At 36.5% G+C, this 20683-nt stretch overlaps 1 protein-coding gene and 1 non-coding gene across 4 annotated transcripts in view; one reads left to right on the top strand and one right to left on the bottom strand.

Annotated features, from left to right (window-relative positions):
* Positions 1 to 9: 9 nt before the first annotated feature.
* Trnar-acg lies at positions 10 to 82 on the top strand. The gene has a single exon. It is a non-coding gene; the product is annotated as a tRNA-Arg (tRNA).
* Positions 83 to 424: 342 nt separating this feature from the next.
* The window catches only part of LOC117210486 (ribosomal protein S6 kinase alpha-5-like), a 56248-nt gene continuing 35989 nt past the window's right edge, over positions 425 to 20683 (bottom strand). For all 3 annotated transcript variants that reach the window (XM_033453556.1, XM_033453557.1, XM_033453555.1), the window contains 5 exons: positions 12262 to 12336; positions 10595 to 10813; positions 8515 to 8630; positions 7682 to 7882; positions 425 to 6892 (listed from right to left, as the gene is read on the bottom strand). In XM_033453556.1, the coding sequence (XP_033309447.1) occupies positions 4934 to 6892; positions 7682 to 7882; positions 8515 to 8630; positions 10595 to 10813; positions 12262 to 12336 (2570 nt within the window). In that variant the 3' untranslated portion in view covers positions 425 to 4933. The remainder of the gene's footprint in view (positions 6893 to 7681; positions 7883 to 8514; positions 8631 to 10594; positions 10814 to 12261; positions 12337 to 20683) is intronic.

Raw genomic sequence — 20683 nt, 5'->3', positions numbered from 1 at the left:
AGCAACTTGGGTCCTGTGGCGCAACGGATAACGCGTCTGACTACGGATCAGAAGATTCCAGGTTCGAATCCTGGCAGGATCGGTCGAATTTTTTTTTTCCATCAAACAAATTTTTATTCAACTAAAGATACTACAAATAAGATATTATCGATTCAAATTTCAAAATTATAAAACCAAAGGACCCAAGTATCTACAACGCAAGGTAGAGTTTAATTTTCATAAAAAAATAAATAAAAATACAAGAACGCAGAAGTAAGAAAACTGTTCCAAGATTAAATATAATGAAATGAACAATACCAAAATTTCCCAAAACCATTGAAACGAATGAAACAATCGAGGTAAAATGATATACTTGAAAACGCGTTTAATAAAGATGTTCACCGTAAAAACTGGGACATATGAAGCGAGTAAAAGATTCGTTATATAAATAAATATTATGTTATGATATATTTAACAACCAGTAGTAACAAAGGTACCTCGTCTCTCTTACGTACTTATAGCAGCATAACAGCACTCTTTATCGTATAATAGAAGCTATAATTATATATAATATATGTATATAGGATGCCTGAAAAGTCTATCGCACAATTTTATCTGTGGACAGAGGAAAAGTCCCGATCGAAACAACGAACAATAGAACACATGTCGCCGAAGAATACTCTCTCGGTCTTTCTCTCACAGAAAATCATAATATAATACATATACATAAAAAAAAAAAAAGGAAACGAACTCTACTACGCGTGTACAAGCCATCGTTCGAATGAAATAAGAATGCTATGAGTTATTATTTCAACGAACATCGTAACGTAAACCTAACGAACGTGAACATATTGTGACATGGATGATTCAATTAACTTCGAATTATCAAAAATAATGCGCACTAGACTCTTTCGACGCCCTGTACAAATATACATATTTTTACAAATTCTCTGCTTTTTTATTTTTTATCTTCCTCGCCTTCCATCTCTTTCTCTTATAATTATTTTTAATAACATAACAGTGATATATTGTATCGAGAAAAGATCATTTTTTCTCCTCGACACGATCCAACTGATTGCAACTTATTAAGGATTCAATAATGACTCGTATGATCCCTAAATAGAAATATCCTCTTATTAAAGAAATATGATCTCCTAGAATATAGTCTTATATTAAATATATATAATATATATAATATTCTTTATATATCTATGCATTTCTTATTTAAATAATTATTTCTTTCCCTCTTTTTCTTCATTATCTTCTTCTATTCATATGTTTAACTGTTACGTCTGGAAAATCACACTCGATTCAGCAAAAATTTACACGCCTCTCGATATTTCGAAAAGATTAAGCTTTTTCTATTCTTCTTTATATCTTTTGTTGATTTTTTCATGACTTTTCCTTGATTTATTTGGTCTTTGCAGAGCGATTTTACTTCGGTCGTCTTTGGTAGAAGCACGCGTTTCTCCATCCACGTGGAACGCTCTCATCCTTTTCATAATCGATTGTTTTTTTTTTCTTTTTAGAGGATTTATGTCCTTGGTTGTGTCTCTCTGTTCCCTGAGTCCGTGTACAACCATTTTCAGTCTTCACTATCCTTTCTTTCTCACCTATCTCGTTTTTTATTTTTAGTTTTTATTCTTATTTCTTTAACGTTGCACTTTTTCTTCACAGCAGTCAACACCCTTCTTTCCTCTTTCAGCTTACACACTAAGACGATACATCGTGACTCGCAGATCTGTTCGTATGTTTATTAAACTAACCGCAAATTAAAGTTTACTCTCTACATTAAACTAATGGATGGAAGTTACTTAAACAGTTATACGTCATTTTTGGTATGGAAGATGCGGATGTAACAGGTTTGGAAGATATCGGGTTATAAATTTTAAAGTATAAAAGATAAAACTATAAATAGCAACGTTAAAAAGTATCACCAAATGATTCCACGTCATAAAATGAATAAACAAAGTAAGTGGATCCCCTTACTATACGAGACTTTATGAGCTTCTAGACTAACTTTTGAAAACATCATCAAAACACAAATATACATATTATTTTTAAAAAGACACTGATCTAAATGGGGTTCCCACGAACTTTCAAATTGAAATTTCTCAAAAAAGGGGGAAAAATCATAAGTAATAACTGTATTACACATTTCATTTTTTAACGTAGAATCGTCTGTCTGGAGTTTTACTCTTATAGAATTAAATTTAAAAAGCTCTGGACTCGAACATATCCATGAGTCACCGCATAACCAATTGTAATTTGTAATAAAAACCCGTGAAAACTAACACACTATCGTCACGCATGAAAGAATGAAATTTCTTTCGTGCCTCGATGATACTTATTCTCACCTCTTGCTACGACGAATCAACTAAAAGAACAAAACATTTATTTCTGTAAATTATGTGTAAAAAAAAAAAAATACGTGTCATTCAGACAATCTAAATAAATTTTTTATACAATGAATTTCTGAAGCAGCAAGAAGTTGAATCACACGAAACAGTATCGTAGACTACGAAAATAAATCTCAACTACCTTCAATTTCAACGTTTTCTAACAAAGTGCAATTCCCTCCAACTCGTCTATTTCATTACAAATAATTCGATGATCTATTCGTTAATATATCTTTCATAATACACACGATCATTTTATCATTCGAAAAGAAAAGGAAAAACTAATCAATGAAAGTAATAATACGTAAAAAACATTCGTACAAAACGAAAAAATCGTAATGTAATCGATGCATTGTACCATTAATCATTACAATACCCAATGACTTCGATCAACCCTATCTTTTAACATTCTATGTAGAATGTACACGGGTATATGATTTTGTGTGTGTACCACGTGTGTATAAGTATATATATATATTTTTTTTTCTTCTTGTATATAATATTTTTCTTATAAAGATTCAAGGCTAAAAATTAATGTACAAGAATAGCATGTATCCGATATAATATATGCTAGTGTAAACAGAACCGTTTGGATTTGAGTCTGTGTGTATACTTTTTTTCATATATATATATATATATATTATGTATATAATTAATAATAATAATCGACGCGTACAACACAATACGTTTACTTTTGCGTCGATACAATAAATAGAGAATACACGCGCCTCTATCATTCCTAACCTCTCCTAACCTCCTTTTTCATCTGAAACAAACGAAGATCCTTCTGTTTCCTCCCAAAAAAAAAAAAAAAATTGAAACGCGTGTACACCATATTCATACACGCCTTATAAATCGTCTGTTTGAGGCACATTTTCTATGCGTAATTTTCACGAATCGAATTTTTTTTTCTTTTTACATAAAGTCTTTACGCAAAGTCGTTTTTGCTCTTTCTCTTTACGCCTTCCTCTGGTTTCCTCTTCTTACTCCCTTCTTTTACCTTTTAATTTCCTCTGAGAAGGATCAGGGATAGAGCGAAGATTAAGAAAAGTCGACAAACACTTTGACGACTTTCTTGTTCTTTTGTTTCCATTTTTATACATGGTTGATCACAGACAACGCGAAGAAAGGAAATAAATCTACTGGGAATCGATCTCGAGGGACCGTTCCATTTTTCGTCGCGTTTTGAGCGGAGAATCTTGTTTTTCTTTTATTCAGTGTTTTCTGTACAAATCGACATTTCCCCGCGACGAGAACGTTTATGAATTAATTCTGACACCTTATTATACAGAGCGTCCCACTGCAAGAAGACACATGCACCGCGGATGATGCCCCGAAATCATTCAATTTTTCTATCGTTCGAACGCTACGTCTTGTTTCCATAGGACACTCTGTATACATATACACAGTATCGATAAGTTGATCAGATATTTGCCCATAGAAAATTGATAACGGTTGAAAAATCTAATACAAAAAGGATGATAATGCGTATAATCTATTAGAAAATAGTTGACAAGAATAGAAATTATCTATTCGTTTGGTTTTGAAACTCCTCTAATAGGATAAATAATAATATTGTAATCTAAGAACGACGAATACTATTTTTTAGGTTAAGTTCCATCCACATTCAGAGTGGCTTCAAAAGATCAGGAACACGTATTCTCGTTATTTCCTACTTAAAATACTATCTGTCGTAGTGTCGTTCGATGATACGTAACCCTAAGCATGGCATAAAATTAAACGTATCTACAATAATTTAAAAATTACGATAAGGAACAGTGTCGTCTTGGGACACTCCATTTAGAATCCTGTACGAGTTCATCAAAGTATCTTAAATATATGTAAGGTTTACCTCAAACCTTACTTATACTGAAATGTTACTTGCTTACAACAACGCTTAATTAACATTATCATGTTAACCTATTATTGAATTCTATATTATGTTACAGAAAGGAAATTCTAAGAATCTGGGCAATATTCTTTTCGTCGTTATTTCTTCTTTCTTAAGAATCTTAAAGAAATTGAACTATTTATAACGATATGATAAACTATTCTTTTTCAATCCTGGAAATTTTTCATCTTTGATTTATGTAGTGCACTTTTACAAAATACTATTTTGATACATACTTTGTATTTTAAGAAAACAGTGTATGAATCACTTTCATACGTTTTTCGATAATATTGCATTTATATAATTGCATTGCATTATTTCATTGGTCCTTATTGGGTTATACGATTTAATTCTATCGTTATATCTCATACATTCTACATAATCTTAATATGTCAATTGACATTACCTAAAATGCTAAAGAATCAAAGAATAAAACTAAATTCTTTTTTAACATACCTTATGTTAACGATAAAAATCAAAATGTCGCAAAATAACGAACTCGTATAGGATTCAAATAGTTCACGGCTGAAGTCCCGGATATAGGAATGACGCAATGTGTGTTGCCCGAGTCGATTCGAGCTTCGAAGGCAGAAAACGACATCACATTACGTAAAATGCATACAATGTACATAGGAGAGATACGGAGAAAAGGTGGCGTGAACTTCTATTCCCCGATGACAGTGGTAAACACCTTGGGTCGTTTTCCTGTCTGCTGTTTCCGACGGATCTCCCTAAAGTCCACCTGATTTGTCTCGCAAGATTCTGTCGTAGATAAGTCGTCCTCGTTTACGGTCTTCTCCTCTAGTTTTCTTTTCTTGGACCTAGTCACGGGGCCAGTACTGTTGTAATACTCATATAAATATCGCGCGTATCTCGTAAGCTTCTTCGACCTGGTCACCCCATCGTCGTTCTGTTTACATTTGTTAGATGACTCCTGTTGCACGATCCTTGGCGAATTCGAATCGGAGGAAGAAGACAAAGAGCTGAGATATTCGTTTACTGTGTCTTTGCCAAAATCGAAGGCGCTTGGTTGCGCTGGTGAGACGGAAGTTGTTAGGTTAGTTGCGGTGCTGGGTAGTTGAACGGGCTGTACAGACTGACTGGACGAAGAGGCAGATGACGATACAGAACTAGAAGTAGAACGCTTGTGCAATTTCCGGCGCTGGGCAAGTCTGGCACCATCTACTGCCCGCAATCGGAATCCTTTTGGCTTCTCTGATAGTATATTCGAATTGTCCGTAGTGGTTTGATCGACCGAAGTGGATACTTCGAACGAACTAGATTCGTTTAACCAAGGATGATTTACCAGGCCACTAGCTGTGAGGCGTTTGCTGGGGTCCACGGTCAACAAGCCTTTGACGACCTGTTTGGCGAGGTCAGACACGTGACTCCAGGATTCGCTATCGAAATCGATCTCGCCTGCCCTGATTCGGGTGGCCAAGTCTGGGGAATCGGTCCCAAATGGCGGGTCTCCGGACAGTAGGGAATACAGTATAGCACCCAGACTCCAAAGATCACAGCTCTGGTCATAACCTTGTCCAGCTATCACTTCTGGAGCTGCATACGGAAGAGTGAAACAGGGAGTATATAGAGGCTCACAGTCACATTTTATCCTGGCGAAACCGAAATCTACTATCTTCACTGGCGAGTCTTCGCTCTCGTCTGCAAATACTATATTCTCCGGTTTGAGATCTCGATGGACCACGCCTTTCGAGTGCATAAAAAGGACCGCAGAGGCAAGTTGCCGCATTATTTTACTAGCCTGTTGCTCGCTAACTGGCCTCGATCTCCTCAATAGTTCTCCTCCAGACAACAATTCCATTACCAAGTACATATGCATTTGGTCCTCGTGAACTTCGACCAGTTTAACTATATTTGGATGTCCCTGACAGGTTCTCAGCAAATTGACCTCTCCTCCACAGTCGACTCTGCGGTTGACAATCTTCACAGCGTACTCCTCCAACGTTTTCTTATGTCTGCACTTATGACAGATCGAGTAACTACCATCTCCTAAGACCTCTAGAGGGTCTAATTCGTAGGCCTGTAAGAACGGGGACTCTTCGAAACTCACTGACAGCGCGTCCGACGCTGAAGGTATTTCAGACTCTGTACTAGCCGTCGTGGCTTCTTCGATTATGTCTTTACTAACTATATTGTTTCCAACCGGTATGGATGGCGCCACGTACGAGTAACCTCTAAAAAATTTGTCATAATTGGGCGGAACCACGGCCGGACTGTCGGTTGCGATCATTTTTGTGAATTCATCCGAAAAATTTCTGGTGTCCAGCTCGTGAGTAATTGTAGGAACGAAAGGCGCATCTAGTTCGCGTCTTTCTAGAGCTTTCCAGCTAAACGGTGGTGGGGCTTCCGTGAAGAAAGCATGTTCTTTCAACTCTTTGGCGTCTCCTGGACCTCCGCCGAGCCGTTGTCGCGGATCTTTCATGAGAAGACGTAGGATAAAGTCTTGAACCGTTGGACCCATCTGGGTCGGTATCGGTGGTTCTGTCTTTAATATCCGACGCGAAATTTCTTGCTGCGTGTTCTTCTCGCCATCGATCGTAAAAGGCGACGCGCCGGTTAGCAGCTCGTACGTTAGTACGCCTACGCTCCACCAGTCCACCGCCTGCAAATTGACCATCGATAGATATTTAGAATAGAAAATTTTGAACAGATTGTTCCTGGAATTTCAAAACCGAAGGGGCTACTACAGTAAGAAAACAGCACTGCTTTCCAGTAATTCGAGCGGCCCGATAAAAACTAACTCGACATCGATCAAAATCAAATCACTTTCTCAAACGTTCTATAAATTCGAAGCTAATATTCGTAGTAACAAATTTGTGGACTTTTAAATACGAAACCTATTCCAATAAGTACAATCTATCATTGATGGAATCTTGTTTTCCCGTTCCCGACAATTCTTTGATTTTTAAATATACAAGATTTTCTAGTTTTCATTTCTTTTATTCGTTATTCGCGTATACATTATACTATCTTTATATTTTTTAATTAGTCTAATTGTACTATCTTTCTCGCTGTGTGCTTATACGACGCGATCTTCGCATTTTCTGATTATTATAATTATACGATTCTTCTCACGGTATTTACAAATTACATAAATTCTACTTTATTCTTTGCCTGCAGAGAATGCAAGATTTACAAATGTTTCATTCTCCTAACATTTTATACGAAATAAGAACTACCGAGTGACGATTTTCTCATTCTCCGACAATCCGATTCCATCAAATTTAACATTTCTCTTTTTCTTTTTTTTTCTTCTTTTTTTTTCAAGTAACCAGAGAAGAAAGAATAACGAATCGATAAAAATGTATCTGACAGGCGGGGAGTACGGGCGCGATAACGAAATTCCAGGAACGAAGGGAACAAATCGTGACGTAAATTCATCCTGACTTACAATATCGTGTCCCGCTGATCCCCCTCGTACCACTTCCGGTGCCATGTACTCGATAGTTCCGCAAAACGAGTAGGCTCGGGCGTTGTTGTCTCTTTCGTGTGGTAGGAACTCTTTGCTCAGCCCAAAATCTGTTAACACGATATGACCTTCTTTGTCCAACAGAATGTTTTCTAGCTTAATGTCCCTGTAGATTACACCCAGCTGCAACAGAAAAGGCAACATTGTACGTTCCATCGATCAGGTTGTACGATAAGAATGGAATATTTTAATAATTTACCATGTAACGCGCAAATATTCGCAATAGTAAGGGACTGCAAAATTCCAGACTACGTTCGCTTTCCTTTTCGTGTAATCTCGCGGGTCACGGTTGAAGTAGATATCACGTACGCAAATAAGTTCAGTATAAATGAAATTAGAAGAGCGATATAACTAGCAATAGTTCAGATATGGATAGATTAAAAATTCGATCGCTTTTAGTTCGATCGTCAAGCTATAAGAGATACGAGAAACGTATTTAATTGCCTCGTTTCTTTCGATCGACTTTAAGACGAAGCTTAAAATGAAACGTTCGTTTAAACGAATTAAATTATTAAATTAAGATTTAAATCTTTCGATTCGAAAATTGCTGCGAAATGAAATTTCAAGTAAAATCACGTATGCTTCTATTCGATTCTTATATCGGAATTTAAACTGCTCGACTTCTGACAAGCGTAACGAGTCTCGTCCATGCATCGAGTTTCAAAAGAAAAGATCTTTAAATAAACAAATTCTCTTAAATCGATTATTTTAAGTAGCGTAAGTTTTCCAATGTGCTGGAGAAGAACGATACTTACCTTATGTAGATGTTCCAGCGCCAAAATAACTTCACCAATATAGATTCGCACTTGGTCCTCGGTGAAACGTTCTCGCTGATAGAGATGTGTAAACAACTCTCCACCGCTCACGTAATCTGTAAAAATTGGAAATTATTATCGTTCAACGAATTAGACAACACGCCTGAGAACACGATCTTCGACTCGACCGAATCTCTTCGTGAAATATTTATTTTCCTCGATCTCCTCTCCTCGATCGGTGAATTCTTCGAGATTAAAAGATATCGCGAACGTCGAAGAGATTGAAAGGAATAGAAAAAGTAGGAAAAGATAATTGCCTGTAGAACCAGCGAAACGAATAACGATATTTTCTCTATTTATCTTCCGTAGCACTCGTCAACGAGATATTGGGCTGTAACGCTGTAAGGCATGAAATATTCATTGATAAAGCTGCCGCATGCGAGATTTGGAATTCAATCGTGTTCTCCTGACGAATAGAAAATGTCTGATACTATTTTTGGATATTTTGATAACTAGCGATAGTTAGTTCTCTTTCGTCGATTGTCCTCCTCTCTCCTTAACAAAACGGATTACCGAAGAAATACTTTGCGCGAGAAAATTAATGCTAATTCGCGTGTTCAAATATCGCTTTTTAGTTGTTTTAGATTTTTAAGAAACGTGCAAACCTGAGGAATATTTACAAATGTCCCTGTTACATCGTAGAATCGTTTCAAACGTTTTTAAAGTAAAACTGAGAATTTGTTTGAAGACGTAAGTAGATGTTCTAAAAAGTTCTACATCGTGTCTTTATACTAGAAATTACTGTTACTTCCAATGAAATATCTGCAATATTCTACGATTATTTGGAAATCTGAACAAAAAGATCTATACGAAAAATATACCGAGAACGAGATTCGTACAAAACGTACAATTTTTTCGGAAAAGTTTGCGTTTTAAATATTAATTGCAATATGAATAATTTATTTTCAATATCGGGGCTTCGCGAAACAGTCCATATTTCAAAATCGACATAAACGTTTAAATATTATCGTTAATGAATTTCCATGCATGTAAATTGGAATAAAACGACAACTGACTCGCGGAAACGTGTTACAGTAGCCGACCTACATATTGCGAAACAAAAATAATTCGCACATTGTGATGTCATCTAAAGAAAAATAATTGAGGAGAAGACGAAATCATCGAGTGATTACACGTTTCTACGAGGGAGGAAGGTTGCACAATGTTGCACGGACGACTCAACGATGATGTCAGGATAGCATCTGAAAACCTTCTCAGCTGTCCATTCTTTCGCTTTCTTAGATACTTTTTTTCGGTATCACATACTCGCCACAGTAACGCGTACATAAAGAATAAAAATATTTTACGTAAAGCATAGTTGTGGAAACTTTAAAAATCTTTCATGTCTGATCTGAAAATGTTTGTTCCGAAGCTGAAAAGGTTCGTTCGTTTTTTCGATAAACCGACCATTTCCTATCCTCTTGGAAGCAAATATTTTCTCATGTACTTTAACATCGCTAATTACTCGTTTTTTCACATCAAAACTTCACATCGCGCTTTAAATTGACTTAAGTTATGTACGCTAAAACGCGTTCTTCTCTTTCCAATTTTCCAATATTTGCTGCTGTTAACAAGTTGTACTTAAAATTGTTTACTTGGCGTATAGTGCACTTCCTTTTACGCGTTAATTGTAATTATCGCTGTATAACTACGCTCATTACCGAGTGGCTATATATTTTTGTCGAGACTGGAAAAATTTATCAAAACGAAATACCGTATAGAGCTTTCTGCGCCACGGTCACTAAATAAGTAAGCTTTTTTTTATTGTTATCTCGAGAGTAATAGATATTTTCCTATAGAGCGATATATCGCAGGCACGTGCTTTATTTTACACGAAAATAGTCCCTTTACAAAGATTAGAATAGCTATCAAACGATTATTCCAAGTAGCAACCGCAAAACTCAGTTGAATTGAGAATCTAGCGTACTCGAACTTTCCCTATTCCTAACTATATCCCCGTTGTAACTATATCTCTGGCGAATATTTCTTGAATAATTTTCCAAAAAAATAATCTACTTACCTAAAATAAGATGGAGCTTTGCGTCCGTCTGAAAGGCGTAATGCAGCGTAACCAGAAAAGGACTGTCACGAACGGCCTCCAGAACTTGTCGCTCCGTCATCGTATGCTCGGTCGTCTTCTTCTTTTGCACGATCGTCGCTTTATGCAGGACTTTCATGGCGTAGAGTCGACCGGCATCGGCGCCCGTTCTCTTACGCACCAGAAACACTTTTCCATAAGCTGTGCAAAAGGTTTTCGTTTTCACTCTTTCTATCATGACCCAATTCGTTAGTTATGTCACGATTATTCGTATTATTCGTACTCGAACGTGTTTTTATTTCTCGTCAACTGTCAAACGTTCTTTAAACGAGAAACACGTTTGTCGATAGAACAATTACGAATCTCGTCTGGATTATTAATCGAACGAAAATTTCGCGCTCAGATCTGCTTCGATATCGTCGCTTTTTCTCTTTCTTCTTTTTAACTTTGGCGTATTGTCAGAAAATTTCGGTGGACACGGTGTATCTTTGGTTCGGATACACGGCGTGTCGATAAGCTGTTGGTGTGAGAGAAACAAAGAAATTGAATTTGAACTTTTAGATTTTTTAGATTGACGAGTGAGATTGGTTTATCGAGTGGTTTCCACTGATACATATTTCGGACGTGCGAGTTTCTGAATAGCGGAAAGATGAAAGCTAGACTGAAAGCTAGAAGGAATAGAAACGATCTTCAAAAATTTATGGAACGTGGAAAATTTATTTTATTATTTGAATTTTATAAAATTCTAAGCACAGGCTCGTGATAACCATAGTGAAACCATAAACTAGTAAAAATAGCAAAGTTTCGTTAAAATCGTACAGATGGTTTCTAACATCAGCAATTAAATAGAAACGATCTTTAACGTGGTCATAAATGACGAAACTTTGATAGGGGCCGTACAAGATGTTTCGATAACGAGGGTTTTTTAATTCGAAATGGAAAATGGAATGGTTAAATTGTTTAAACCATCGATTTTTATTAAATTATTTAAACTCCGTACTATGCACATTTGCTAATCCGAATACAAACGCGGAAAGAAAAAAGCAAAGAAAACGATTTTTCTCCATCGTAATTCAATTCGCATGCTTTTACAACGAATACGGTACACTACGCGTCGGTTCGACTCACACGAACAATTTTTAAAAACTTTGAATTACATCGGAAACAAGACACTGTTATCATGTATTCCTCTATCGGGTAATAATATAAACATTTATCGAAACATCCTGTACAATCCCGCGTCTATTCTTCGTAACGAAATTGCCGTAATTTTCACATTTCACCAACGTCTTATCGATTTTTGCACGCCTCGCCTGAACTTCCGCCCCTGAACCAGGCAAATTATACAAACCCCATACGCCGAAGAAGAAAGCGAAAGAAAAGAAAATTCACGCGGAATCGATCGAAACGATGCTTAAAACTCGTTCTATTTCGCGTGAATCGGCGGATAATAAACGTTCGATGGGTATGTTTATTGCGCTCCGAAGGGAAAATAGTCGCGTCGTCAAGACGCGAGACGATCGCAATTAAAAATCAACCGGTTGCGAACGCTAAAATGGTAGGAGCGCGAAAAGCTACGGGGGAAAGGGACCGGTTGTACGTCCTACCGTGGACTTTAATCGCTACCATAAAGGATTTCGTTCACGTACCTCCGGTTCCAAGGACCTTCAGCAGATCAAAATGCGTTATGTCTACCCTCTGGTCTCCGCTGTCTGCCAGGTTTACTGTAACAAAGAAAAATAGTTGTTAAAAAAAAGTTTTTAACAAAACTTGTAATAAAAATTATCTTTATTATCTCTCTCTCTCTCTCTTTTTATCGCTTCTTAATGTAACGTTAAGGAACGACCAAGGATAGGAACGTTAGGATACGCGAAAGAGGAAATGGTAGAAGCGACACTGGTAGGTCGAGAATGGAAAGTGGGGTCGTTCGAATTTAACGGTATCGTAGATCGTATTGTGAATTACGCGAAGTTACGAGGTGAACAACATTCGGAAATTTGTATTTGTATTTGAATAATTTGATATGTTGTTCGAATGTTTCGCGTTTAGAGTATACACGTGCTGCGTATTGGCAATTTTGTAGAATTTTAAGTATCGTAATGATCGTGGAATCATATTTTGCAGTTTTGTTGAATTCCACTTTGCAATTTCGTGCAATTACACGTCTTAACTTTTCTGAATTACATTCGCAACTTTGTCGAATATTTTCCAGAATTAAATAAATAAAGAATATATACGAATATATGTATACAGAAGCGAGTATCAGTTATCACTATAGTGATATAAATTGCACTGAAAAATTGATTTATAATTACGTATAAATGAAGTAATATTTTATACAGGTGACAATATTTTATTATATCATGAAGTAACATATTATACAACATTTACCGCCACGCTATACATTCGCATACAGATACACACCCTGATTATTAAGAAAGAATCAAGTACTATAACAGAGCACTATAAAATAGCGAAACAATATAGCGTAAGAAACGTAAGAATAAGAGCGTAATAGCCAGCTTGTAGTATCCTAAAAGAAAAGAATAAATTATTATAATATCAAACAATATTACGTAACATTGTGTTATTCCTCTCGAGTTGACATTATCAAAACTTGGACTTTCTGATGTAACGTGTTTACAGCGACGATTTTTAACGATTAACCTTCTGTAGTTTTTATCAAATTCTTAATATCTCCATTTTCTCAAAAAATAAAACAAGCAACGAAGAATTTATCCCAAATTTTCGATCGATGCTTACAAACATTCGTCAAAGAAATACCGTATTGTACGAGTGGAATTTCGATGGTGTAATAACGTTTTTTTAATTGTTTTCCATCGATTTCAGAAAACGGACAGCTACTTTCATCGGGGCTCGGTTATCGAAATACTGTTAACTGGACTTTCTATTTGAATGCCTCCAATCGGACTTTCGATCGTCTGAACTTTCATTCCTCGTACTTTCGAATAATCGATCGACTATCTCGATATCGATAAATAAGCATAGCTTTCCGCCTATTTAATTTTAGATCGGAAATAACAATCACGTAGACACTTTTGTGTCGATGAAAGATATGGCCGTTATTGTGACAATCCTGCGGATCTCGAACGTAATAACTAAAAAATACATTTTTCTTGGATCTAACTTGCTATAAGCTGAGTGAGAATTACGTGTTTCAGAATCTAATAAAAGTCGGGCTAAATTTGATCATCGTTAACCGAACACGGTTCTCGTAGAAAACACTGTACGTGTTAAAATTGGAAAATTTCGACTTCCTATTGGAAAATGTTGCACATACCAATGAGAATACCGTAGCATAGAATTCAAATGCAATTTCCTTTTCTAAATAGTTATCAACAACGCTAGAAAATACATGGGTTTAGGTGTCACAAAGTCGCCTCTATAGAAAAAGGATATAAACGCCAACAAACATTAGTTAATCGTTTCTCGGCTTTTGCCTATGTCGTCTGTGTAAATGAACGAACAACCACTGAGTTTCTTTACCGAAGAGAAAGAGACGACACGTGCACTTTTCTTTTTCACGAATTTAAACTACATCGACGCGTAAGTTTTCTTTTTCTCCCGAAGAACTTGCTTCTTGGCACTTACAGTGTTTTCTACAAGCACTCTTGTACCAAGATCGAAAGAATGAAAAATGTATGTAATTTGAGAAAAAAAAAAGATATATGCGGCACGCTCAGTTGTAACGATATAAATATTTCGTAAAAATCTGATTTAGACGGGCGAAATCCGCCAGATATAAGCCCATGAATCCAGTTTCAACGACATTATCTAAATTACGATCTCTGGTCGCAGTACAGGGTCCCAGACGAGTTACAAAGGCAGCAGAAAATGATAGAAATAATAATAATTCAAGGTTCGTGAATTGTTTTTAGCGGTATATTTCCTAAAGAAAATTTGCAAATAAAAGCGAGTCCCCGTTTCTCACCCGATTAGTCTGATATTCGTCCGTTTCTCCCTTGTTCCTCTAATTTGAAAACGAGCATTTTCTTTGGAATATCAATCACAATCTACGAAATAAATAACGTTAGGAAACGTTACACGAGACTTGAAAATGCCGCAGAGTACAAGATGATAAAGATAATAATTCCCATAATTGGAAAAAATGTAGATTTCTTAGACTTCCACGATTATTCGCGCGTGCGATCGCAGGATTAGTAGAAAATATCTTTTGGCTAGTGTACATCATTGTAGGAAAATAAACGATCGTGTGCTCGATAAATATTGTCCAAACTAAGCTGAAACAGATTGTATATATTATATTATATATTATGTGAAATAAGATGATATTAGATAACTATGCTTGTCTGAAAGTTTGTAAAAAGGAAAGGATATAGAATAAAGTTCTCATACGTTGAATTCTCAGTTAAATAAATTACATTATTCTCACTGCTGTGTACATTTCAAGATTAATTTCGAATTTGACGCAATTGTGACAGTCGTGTCTCGCTGCAACGCTAATGCAACTTCAATGTAACACACACACACACACACAATATGAACACGTAAGTATTAAAGCTCTCCATATGCAACACTTTCGCGATCAGGTGTATAAAAATTTAATATCGTTTTAATATTCCAAATGGTGTTATCAAGTAAATTGTTCCTCCAGCAAACACGAAGCAACTCGATAAAGTTCAGATTCCGGTTACTTTATCAAAATTTTATTAAAGCAACATTTGCACTACCTTATCTCCGGCTAATGAGATTCTCTCGATCGCTTCATTTCCTAGAAAGCATTTCGTTCGATGAAAGTGATCGGTGGTCTTTGGCTGTGTAAAGAAACACGAGGTTAAAAATAAAACGTTAGCGTCGATTAGAATTAAATATCGTGGTAGAACAGTCGTCTGCAAACGATTCGATTCGAAATGGGTTCGCGCCTTATCAAATAAAATATGTTTAACAAAGACATTACGGCAGAATCTCGGAAAGTACGAAAGTTGGACAGAAGGAAACCAAAGTGTCGAAAGCGACAAAATCGAACGTTTCTTATGTGCAAGAATTTTGTCACGATTGTATTTAATATTTAATATTTAATATTCGATACGGTATTGTGCATACTGGCTATTTGTGTAAAGTTGCCATACCATTCAAAGTCGAAAGGCAAAAATTAAATATAAAAAAAAAAAATAATAAAGAGAGAAGAAACATCCAATGTTTAATAGTAGGAAAAAATTTGAGTTGGAAGAACGAAATTTATTACAAAATCAAGGATCTCTCTCTCTCTCTCTCTCTCTCTCTCTCTGCGATTTATTGCAGCGTTTAAAATAGTCTTTTACAGTGTCTAGCCAGATTACAGATTAAAAGATCTTTGTCGAATAAAAATACGTAGGATTTTAGAAATTCTAATTTCATGAGACTCCATTTCGTTATTTAATCCAACAAATTTTCACAACTGTTTCCTAAATTGAACGCAATATCGCGATAAAGAAAAAGAGAGAAGGGAAAAAGACGTCCGCGTTGGCCTAGCGTTTCGTAACGGAACTAACGCATTTCATCGATTTACGCAGTAGAAAATGTGAATCAATTAGAGCAGAAAGTTAATCGTGGAAGTCAATGAAACTCGGGCCTTTCCGATTATTGGAATTATTATTTCGGCCATTCTCTGCCGTCTGTCAGATTCGTCGACGTTGCTCAAAACGGATTCCTCGATGTTGTTGTTCGTTTAATCTCCTTGAAATCGAACACTTATCGACCTGTGAGAAGCAATTTTTCTATCAATCGTTTACGGTAGGAACATACGTTTTTTACGTTTTTGTAAAGAAGATACAATCCGATGAAATTGAAGATTTATCAAAGACCAATACATTTATAGCTCGATCGGTTAACGCCCCGTTAAAGTATTTGCTCGTACGTAATAATTGAAAAGTAAGTACGTACGCGTAAGAATTTATCTATTCACAAATTCCTGTATCGCATTTGTATGCAATGTATTGCAAATTCGACGCAACAGTCCATCGTCCTCGATGCAAGATATTCCCGAATTGTTTAACAAATTTTCCAACCAAGGCGGACTGAAAGAATTACTAATTACGCTTTAACAACAATTCGCGGAAAAGATTATTAAGTATTTAAATATCCCAGCATATTTTTTCCTCGTTGTACGAGCAATGCAAATTTCAGTCACCATGCAAACGCAGTTATTATTGTTCGAGGTGAACGACGGCAAAAATTTGTACGCGAATGTTCGAAAAAGCTCGAATTGGCCGCGTTTCCATCGAAGTAGAACGCAGGACGCGAATTACCAATATACAGCGAAGGCGCGATAATCAAACGAATTGTTGTATATTTTTGAAACTGCACGGGAATTAAAGATACGCAAAGATACTTTAGATATTTCGAAACGGTTTGATCGAAAATTGCTTCGACAAGAAAAGGAAGAGACAAGTGTGGAGCAATGATTTTGATTTCACGAGTTTGGCATCTGTATCTACGCTCTGATTGTCATTTCAAGAAAGCCAGACAAGGTCGACGAAGGTGATTGCAAAATGACGCTTGCCACGGTTCCCGAGTTCGGTTATCGAATCGGCTCGACTACGATCTCGGCCTTGCATGCGAAACGAGAAAAAGACGAAACAGCAGACTTTCTTCTAACGTCTTTTTCACTTGCTTCTTTTCTCCTCGTGTTAATCAACATTGACCAAGTTCTTTTTTAGTCGACGTTTCAGCAAACATGTTTAGCCAACGTTTTAGTAGAAACGTTCTTGAAGATGAATTTAAAATTCCTGATTAAAATTTGTCAGAGTTGTCAGTTCTCTTTAATACAAATACTCTAAATCGTTGGAAAATTTCGACTTTAACGTCCCATCGAAGAAACTACGAGACTTGTATCCTCGTCGTTCGCAACTCTAAAATCAACCAGTATGATATTATATACGTATAAAAATATACGTACAGTATAAACGTCCAATTCTTGGCTTTGAGGTCGAATAAACATGTATATATATATATACACACAAAACGATAAATAGTATTACATAATACCGAAGATATGGCGGTGAGAAGTGTATTTAAAAGAAGCATAATTTAACAAGATATAAAAAGAAGAAACGAGGCTGCGAAGAATCGTTCAGACACTGGAAAACGCACGTTTGCGAATCTACAAAGTTTCTATGACAAATTGCGACTCGCGTATGATCGTCAAAATCGCTCCGATAGTTTTGTTTAAGAAGAATTTCAGATCTGCGCCTAGCAATATCGCATCGACTGTACATCGACTCGATTGCCTTCGCCAGAAGCACTTGTTACTCGCAAGTAAAGCAGTTTGTAGTAAAACGATCTGCGGTGGAAACAATCTGATTCGAAGGGAGCGAGACGCAAAGATTCGTCATTCGTCTCGGTGTGGCCAGATCGTGAAATATCGTGCGCACGGTGGTCCGTACAAGATGCGGTGTGCAAAGTTGTACGCACCTGCGGCGCGGCTAATATCGGCAGGTGTGCGGGTAGGCATGTACACAAACATACGCAAATACTGGTCCGCTAGAATGCAGCTGTGTGTTTTTAAAACGAGTCCGCGAAAGGACGAACACACGCGGAGCAAAGCGCAGCCCGGAAGCGTTAGATCGGTGTTCCGTTTAAATTACTTCGAATCATGGCCGATCTCGAACGAACCGTGACTCGGTTCCGATCGAACCGTGAAATATGAAACAGCCTATTGGTACCGCAGCCTTTCCTTTGGCTCACCATGGATAAACCGTTTCTCTGCCATGTCGCTACCTCTCCTCTCCTCTCCTCTTTTTTCTTAATTCGTGTTTTTCGTTTGCCCGTGATTCGCGTTACGCGAGTCGGTTCGTTATCTAAATTTCATTGAAGACTTCTATCGATCGAATTTCACGTTCGTGACTGTGATTTGTTTATGCGAGTGAGAGTTAAAGGTATCCGAGCGAAAGTGAAGAAAATTTGAAACGACCTTTTCTTTCACTATCCGTAACCTGAAAACTAAGCTACGCGAGACGCGTATTTATACGACGTTTTTTCATTGTTTTCGCGCGCAGATCTACATTCTGAAGCGGTGATATGCATTTATAAATAGCTTTGTATGATATAATGCTGGGAAAACAGTTAAAGTAAGAAAATATACATAGATATAGAGATAATAAAAATGAATATGTGCAAAGGTCAAAGAGACATGAAAAACGATCCTCTATTTGTTTTGAGCCGTGTGTGATGGTGAAATGACAAGAAAATGAAATATGAACGTTTTTCCCATTCGTGTAATTATCAACGTAATTTTGTCATACTACAAATTATATACAAGTGTCGAAAGGTTAAGTATTCTCATTTTCTTTAAACCTCTCGCTTTGTAACAACTACTCACGCTTGTTAGGTTGTCCGAAAAGTTTCTTTCGTATTACGAGGAAACGATAGATGCACAGCATTTTTCTTTTTATATTATTTTATTGAATCGTATATGACCCGCTTTCTTCTATTACTACAAAATGGATCATACATAATTCGATAAAACAATATAAAACAAACCATGTCGTGCACCTACTAATTCCGTATAAAAAGAAAGAAACTTTTCGGATATCCTAATATAAGAGAATTTAGTTCGAAGTCTAACTTCAATCTCAATTATTTAAATTAAGTACTGATTGGCAAACGTAAAAATGCTATGGGATTACGTGCTTTAACGTTATGCCACGTGGCACGATGTTAAATTACCGAACAGCTACTAATTATTTAAACAGCTATTAAAGAAATCATTGGGTAACGAGTTAATAAGTTTTAACGTCGTCACTATACACTCTTAACATATAAATACACAAACATTGATCTCCTTAAGAAGAATATTTTCAGTATTTTACTTATCATTGCCAAGTTTTTCTTTCGTTGGTTCGTTTACTTCGTCCAATATAAAACGAGACTCGATACCTATACGGCAAAGTATCGTGATTTAGAATATTATTAACGTAATAATTATTAACGCTTAGTGAGAATTTCAAGAAAGACGAGTTACGGTAGGAGAGAACAATAATCGTTGTAAAATAAAAAAATCCACGATTAAGATTAGATTAAATGTCATAAAAAGAGCAGAAAGTTTTGTGTTTCTAAAGAATCTTCGAATATCACAGAATGAATTAAATAATTGATCGAAAGCGATCTTCTATGGCCATTAACAACCTTGATTATTATAAAAAAAAAAAGAGACAGGAAGATCAAAGATGAAAGTAACGTAGGATTGCGCTTTAAGAAATGAAAAAATTTCCAAATCATGTCCATCGTACAATGGGCCCTTAATTCGCTTCGATTCGATCTATACAATCGATAGATCTATTTCGATCTATACAAACGAAAAATGTTTCGGATAAAAGTTGGACGATTTCGAGGGGTATATGCGACAAATTTGACGCGATTAATTTTTTCGTAGGAAAAGATCGAAAGTATCAAAGAAATCGATGATTCGTGAGATATTTTGCATTAAAGAGCGAGATACATCGTACAAAAATCTGAAATATCCCACGAATTATCGATCTTGTTGGTGTTTCACTGCTTCGTTAGACAGAATGTTTCGAAGAATCGATTTATTAAAGAAAACAACAGATGTTCGCACAAAAGAAGATACGCATTTGTTCAGACGACAGAAGCGCAGTTTCTGTTCTTTTTTTTCCTTGCGAGAGCCTGCACAATTATATGGAAGAAAAAGAACGTCAAAACCTCGAAAATCAACGAAAAGTGAAATTTACTGCCCTTGAAGCCTCGAAATCGAGTTAAGATCCGCTATCTGTTCGCGGAACGAACGTCACCAGTGATGCTTTCACTTCTGCGCCTTTCGCGCAACGATCCTTCCTTCTTTCCTCGTCTTCTTTCTCTTTTTCCTCGTTTTCTCGATTACGTGAACGCAGTGAAATTTCGTCGAACGTAACAACGGTCCAAAGTCGCGGTGATCCCGCGACAATATCCTCTCCGCTTCTCACCTTCGAGTGAAAAATAACGTAACTTCAACGCGGAACGCGAACGAAGGTACAGAGTGCGGGTTTCGTCAATTCCGCGTAACAAATATATTACGTATCGCTTTGCTGTACGAGCTCGTGCAAATATCTCGCG

This window comes from Bombus bifarius, unplaced genomic scaffold, assembly GCF_011952205.1.
Source record: "Bombus bifarius isolate JDL3187 unplaced genomic scaffold, Bbif_JDL3187 scf7180000008206, whole genome shotgun sequence".
Classification (NCBI taxonomy): Eukaryota; Metazoa; Arthropoda; class Insecta; order Hymenoptera; family Apidae; genus Bombus; species Bombus bifarius.
The sequence above is the reverse complement of the archived record's forward strand: the minus strand, read 5'-3'. Positions and strand labels throughout refer to the sequence as shown.